Source organism: Fukomys damarensis, unplaced genomic scaffold (assembly GCF_012274545.1).
Source record: "Fukomys damarensis isolate Sample0158 unplaced genomic scaffold, DMR_v1.0_HiC HiC_scaffold_34, whole genome shotgun sequence".
Taxonomy (NCBI): domain Eukaryota; kingdom Metazoa; phylum Chordata; class Mammalia; order Rodentia; family Bathyergidae; genus Fukomys; species Fukomys damarensis.
Window position 1 is genome coordinate 4,764,925 of NW_022900946.1, and position 6,000 is coordinate 4,770,924.

General features: G+C 46.4%; 1 protein-coding gene across 1 annotated transcript in view; it reads right to left on the reverse strand.

Moving 5' to 3' along the window:
- Cacng3 (calcium voltage-gated channel auxiliary subunit gamma 3) overlaps positions 1 to 3,472 on the reverse strand; it is a 77,485-nt gene extending 74,013 nt beyond the window's left edge. Inside the window, exon 1 of the mRNA XM_010623467.3 lies at positions 2,573 to 3,472. Within this exon, the coding sequence (XP_010621769.1) occupies positions 2,573 to 2,783 (211 nt within the window). The 5' untranslated portion in view covers positions 2,784 to 3,472. The remainder of the gene's footprint in view (positions 1 to 2,572) is intronic.
- Positions 3,473 to 6,000: the final 2,528 nt, after the last annotated feature.

The following is a 6,000-nucleotide window of genomic DNA, read 5'->3' on the forward strand; positions in this document are numbered from 1 at the left end:
CGTTGTCTTGTGATTCATCAAAGAGTATGAAAGAATTGATTCTTCTAATTACATGTGTAAGAAAATTGAGCCACCCCCCCTCAAATTAGCCTTTGATACTCAGAGGACCAGAAAAGCAAGATCTTAGGGCTCTGGGATGGGCACGAGGTACCGGATGGGAGATGGATACAAGAGTCTAGGGTGAAAGAGTCTAGGCTGGATGCTGCCTACTGCATGTGTCCCACCAAGCAGAAATCAAAGCCCCCTGGAAATTCCTTGAACACTTGGTGCATTCAGCATATTAAGGAAAATCTTGGCTTCTGATTTTAGCCAGGCCCATTCAGGTATTATTGATATGGGTGTATGCAGAGCTAAAAATGTGTTATACCTCATCAAGGTAATTTATACTTCTTACTGTATTTTCGTACTTCTACAATGGCTGGGCTGAATGACATGAAGACAGCACCCAGTTTTCTCAAAAGAACTAACCTGCCCAAGAACACATCTTCAGTGCATCTGGTCCTTGTTTTCCATTCCTCACCTCTCCCACTTGGGCCACAGAACACCTGGCTGAGGTTTCCTGGTACAAACTGTACGTGTGGGGTGTGATGTTGGAAAAAAGAAGAAACCATGAACTGGGAAATTCTGAGCAAGGGTTCCTGAATTTTGGGCCCCACTTCTGATGTGATAGATTTATTTTCTCATAGAGTATATATAATGGTGGAGGCCAAAATTGGTGTTTAATTGTGCATTTCCAGGTTTAGTTTCATGAGGCAGAAGAATTGTAAATGACTAAAATGTAATATACCTATGTGCCTTTTTCAGCAGAGAGGGGCCTTGGAGTTTTCCTTATATCATCTCTAGAACTATGTAAGCATCAAAACACCCATCAGATCATAGTATTGCAAAGAATAACTTGATTCCTTATTGTCAATGTAGGAAAACAGAATTATGGAATGTCCCTAAGGTAACTGACTTTAGCAGATCAAACTGTAGGGGATCACAAATATATTTTTGTCAGTGTTTAGGCAGCAATTACTTCAGAATTTCTGTTAGTATCCAAGGTGTGGTATAAGCCTTTGATAGTGTTAATTCAAGATGTTACTTTCAAAGTAATCGTTTTCCAGATCAGGAAAGTGAGAGTTGGAGAGGGTAAATGTTTTACTCGAGGTTACACAGATAGTTCACAGCATTAGTCAGGCCTTTTGACGTCACACGATCCTTGTTGCATTTGAAATACCCCTTTCCTACCCCGGCTTCCCACCAGTTGAGAATCTGTACTGGAAGCAGTAACGGTGGCAGTAGTGCTACAGCCAGGAGAGCAGTTGTTCAGAGCCACAGGGCATGGGAAGATCAGGGAATGATGCAATATTATACAGCAAGTGATGTCATAGCATGATTTCCTAAGTCATTAACACAAATGCAAGTTCTCAAGAAGCCCTAACAAATGCCAGTCACTGGGAATGCAGGTGCTGAGAGCCAATGGTAAGCAGGAGACAGGCACACACAGGAAACCCATATTTTCTTGCCTATCACTGTGCAAGCTTCACAGATTCCTCAGAAACCCAAGAAAACTCCCAATTGCTCCTGTAATCCAGTGACTTCCCTCAGGCACACAGGTTCCACAGAGCTTTGATTTTCTTCTGTATCATTCTGTTCACTCCCTATGACATCCAGGCACTGCCCAGTGGTGTTGAGAGTGACTCTTGATGTGTGGAAAGCAAGCTTAATAGTGAGATAGGCTATCCAAGGGCTTTGCATTCTAAAATTGGTCCATCTCTTTATTATAATTTAGAACAAATCCTTTAATGTTTAGAATTAGAAGTGGTGAGCTGTACTTCTTGGATCATCGGCCTTACGTAAATGCATTGAAAATATATTTGTTGGGTTTGAGGATGAGTTAGGAATGAAGGCAGGTACATGCCAAATAGCAAGACTTCAGTTTTGTTTTGACCCCAAATAATGAAATATGTATGAATAAGGAAGTGTTCTTTAAATGTGTTGTATAAGGAGGATGGGTGTGGAAATTCATGTTACCCTGGTACTGACTGACAGAGGAAGTTCATGATAATATCTAGTTAGACCAAACTCAGGCAAAACTGATAAGACTGCGTTGAGAAATAATGAAATAACTCAGAATGTGACAGGTCAGATCAGGTTCTCTCTGCCCTCCCTCTCATCCTGTCTTCCTACACACACACACACACACACACACACACACACACACACACACACACACTGCAAGGCAATTTAAGCACATTTAAAGACCTCTTTTCTAGACAGAGCTACCCAGGCAGTTCACAATATGCCGAAGGATTTGCAATCGTAAGATTTCCCAACTGCAGAAGCAGCTTTAGAGTGTCACACACTCTCATCACATGAAGCTGACACCAAAAAACAAACAAAACCCAGCCAACCCTCTCGTCCTACACAGCGTTGGTCTTGCTGCGAACAGCCTGGACCCCTGCACGTTCCCAGCAACAATGTGAACTATTTCTCCTTCCCCATCACTCCCCCCATCTCCCTGAACACCCACCCACCCACATATCAGAAGCTGGATTACTCAGAGCCGTGGAGAGGAATTTGTAAATACCTTCCAGGCAGCAGGTCCTCCACAGCCCCGAATGGGTCATTACTTCTTCATTCTTCCTGCTGGTTTCATTATCACTTGTAGATTTAGTCCTGCACACACCTCTGGAATATAGCCAGTAGTCCGTGCCCACTGCAATGGTCATCAAACTAAAAGCTGCGAAGGCTCCCACAGTGGTGATCAACATCTGGATTCCTCTGTCACACATCCTCATAATTCTTCATGGTACTCTGGACGGCCGGGGATGAGAGGGGGAGACGCAGTGCCGGGGGTGGTGGTGGGGAATCACTCTGCAGCTGGGTGACCTAAGACAGGCTCTTCCCAAAATTCTGGTCTGCTCTCTTCGGCATCCACGGGGACTTTAGGAAAGCTGGGATTTCCTGTCTTGAGCTCTCTCCAGTACCTTGGGTTGTCTACGGCCCTCGGGAGGGTGCAGGCTCCAGGGGGCTGGTCCACATCACGGCTGCTTTCAGAGGGTCTCCGGGTTCCTTTCATTCCTGGGGAGCTTGGTAAAGAGGACGGTTCGTGCAGAGCATGGCTTAGGAGCCTGGAGCTGCCGGCTCGTTTTGAGATGCTTCTGGCTTCTCACAGCCCCAGGAGACTCAAGGCAAAGAAATCCAGAGAGGTCTGGTGTGTGCGCGTGTGTGTGCGCGCGTGTGTGTGCGCGCGCGAGCGCGTGTGCTGGGGGTGAGGGCGGATGGCAAAAAATAGCACTGCTGGGAGGCGAGCCTCTGAGAAGAGTGTTCACTGCTTCCCCAGCCTCTCAGGAAAGCTCTCCGCCTGCTCCCGACACCCCCGCTCAAACTGGAGAAAAGGCAGAGTACTGGGCGGGGGCCGGGTGGTTTCTTTGGAGGACAGAGGTCTGGGTGCTGAAAAGACAGCTCCTCGCCTGTTGCCCGGCCTCCGCCTTCCGAGCGCGAAGGCTGCAGGTCCGTGGTGCTGAAGGGACAGCTCCCCCTGCGGCCGCGCCCCCTGCCTTTCCAGCGTCGGGCCCAGGGACCCGGGCGCTGGGGGATTGCTCCCTCGGCACCCTTCCCCGTCCCTTTCCAGGCCAGCCACAAGGCTGGGCTCTGCAGAGTAGAGCTCGGGCTCAGCGCAAAGTTTCGGAAGCCCAGGGCAGTCCGCGCCGGCTCTTCGGCTCTGCAGCTTCCGCTCCTCGATTCCCGCAAGGGTTAAGGAAAGGGAAAGGGGAGAGGAGTCCGCACGGCACTCCGGCGCTCTCTCAGCGCCCACCCAAGGCAGTATTCTCCAATCAACCCCGTCTCCCTCAGCCCCCCTGAGACAGGCAAGTTTGCTTTTTAGCTGCGGCAGCCAGCCGCTGGAGCCCACGGAAGAGAGAGAAGCCCCCAAACCCAGTGCTCTTAAAGGGACCGGCGTCTCTGGGTGACAGTTCCGTGGCTCACTTGGGGTGGACGAAGAGCGTTGCCACAGGCACCTCTGTGTAGAATCTGTCTTAATTTTGTTTCCCAGAAAACAAACCAATATGTCTACCCTCCTTTCTTTGGAGCTCTGGTTTACACGCGAGACAATGTGCTCAGATCAAACCCGGAACTGTTCACGTACACACGAACACGTATTTCTAAAAGACCAGAGGACCCAAATGTGTACAGACTCTGTTGTACATGTAGTAGGGACTTTGGGTGAAGGGATGTGAAATTTCGGTGTCTGAATATGTCTATTAAATATTTTAACACTTTTACATCTGAGGGGGTGATGGATTCAACAAGGTTGGAGAGCCGCTGGAAATGTCAGATTCTCCCCAAAGGCCCTATAATGTTCATGTGCTAACATCCTTGTCGACGTCAGACCACGGCATGGGAGAAGTCAGTTCTGCTTTCCTTGTTAGTCCAAAGTGCACGTTCCTTTGCACATCTGAAAGCTGTGCCAGTTGGACATAGCCAGGGTAGTAGAGGATTGGCCTTGAACTGGATGTTTAGTACCATGTATTCAGGCATACGCGTGAGCACACACTGAGTGGATGAGAGGCATCCCACAGAATTGCTCTCACTATTTTTTCTTGTGGCATGGTAGGACTGATACTCAGAGGTTGGTGATCAGAATTGAGGCTGTGTGTTCTGAGATGTGTCCCCACCAACTGTCATGTTTGAATGTTATTTAACTGGACAAAATATAGTGGGAGATAATCACAGGCACAGGTGCGCTGGAGATGCCATCTCTGGGTATCTGTCTGAGAGGCCTATGGGTTAACTGGGTGGTAACAATGTATCAAAGAGTTCTCAAATACAACTCAGTTTCCCCAGACTTTGCTACTTTTATTTTGATGCTAAGGTCACTTGAAGACTTGGTCAGTTGGGTAGATAGGCATGCATATTCATGAATAGATTTTAATAATTATGTTTGAATATTTATCTTTCTGTGTTTAACTTTGTCATGTGTTCTGAATGCCTGTGAATTTGTAGGAGAAACAAAGCAAGTATGTAAATATATGTATATACCCGCAAGCAGTGTTGTGAATGTGTGTGCCTGCACGCAGGTTTGGACAGATTTATACATCTCTATGCATTTAATTGCATTTGCATGCACCACGGTTTATACTGAGAATTTGGCACATAAAGGGCAACACATAAATTTAGAGCCAGGACAACAGCTAGCCAGAAGAATGACAGCAGATAATGGGGAAAGGCAGACAAGGCCTCCTACAACTTGCTTCATGTTTTACCCTATGAATAAAATTTGCTTCTCAGAAATAATTCTGCCTTGACTATTATTACTTTTTTAAAGTAAAAGGCCATGTATTTGTAGGAAAATAGATGCACCTTGAGACCATAGTGCTAAGTGAAATAAATCAGATCCAGAAGGTTAAATATCACATGATTTCTCTTATATGAGAAGTCCGAAGTATAAATAATTTAAAGAACAAAATAAAAAATACATGATAGGAAACAGGAAGGTAGACTTTGTGGAGATGGAAAGAGGGCATAGGGCTGGGGATTTAGCTCGGTGGTTCCACTGCCTGCCTTGCAAGCACAAGGACCCAAGTTCGATCCCCAGGACCAAAAAAAAAGGGGGCGGGGGATGTGATTGTGGTAGGAGATGGGAGGGCGGAGAAGGGGAGAGGAAATAAACATGATCAAGATGCAACATGTGTGCCTAAGAGTTCTCCAAGATGACGGTAATTATGCCTCACAAACGCATACTAATAAAAAGGACAAAGTCCGTGTGTAACACCAAGGTAAATTTGGTCTTTCTCAGGAAAGGTTATTAGATTAGTGAAACTTAAGTAATATGAATTAATTAATAATGATCAAAACAGTTACTCTAGGATTCATTTCATTCTTCCTTTCCTCCAGTAGGGGCATAAAAAGGTTTTCTCTTGAATCAAGAAAGTGTTGATAGGGGCCAGCCATTTAGCTCAGCGGTTCAGTGGCCTGCCTTGCAGGGACAAGGACCCGAGTTCAATCACCAGTACC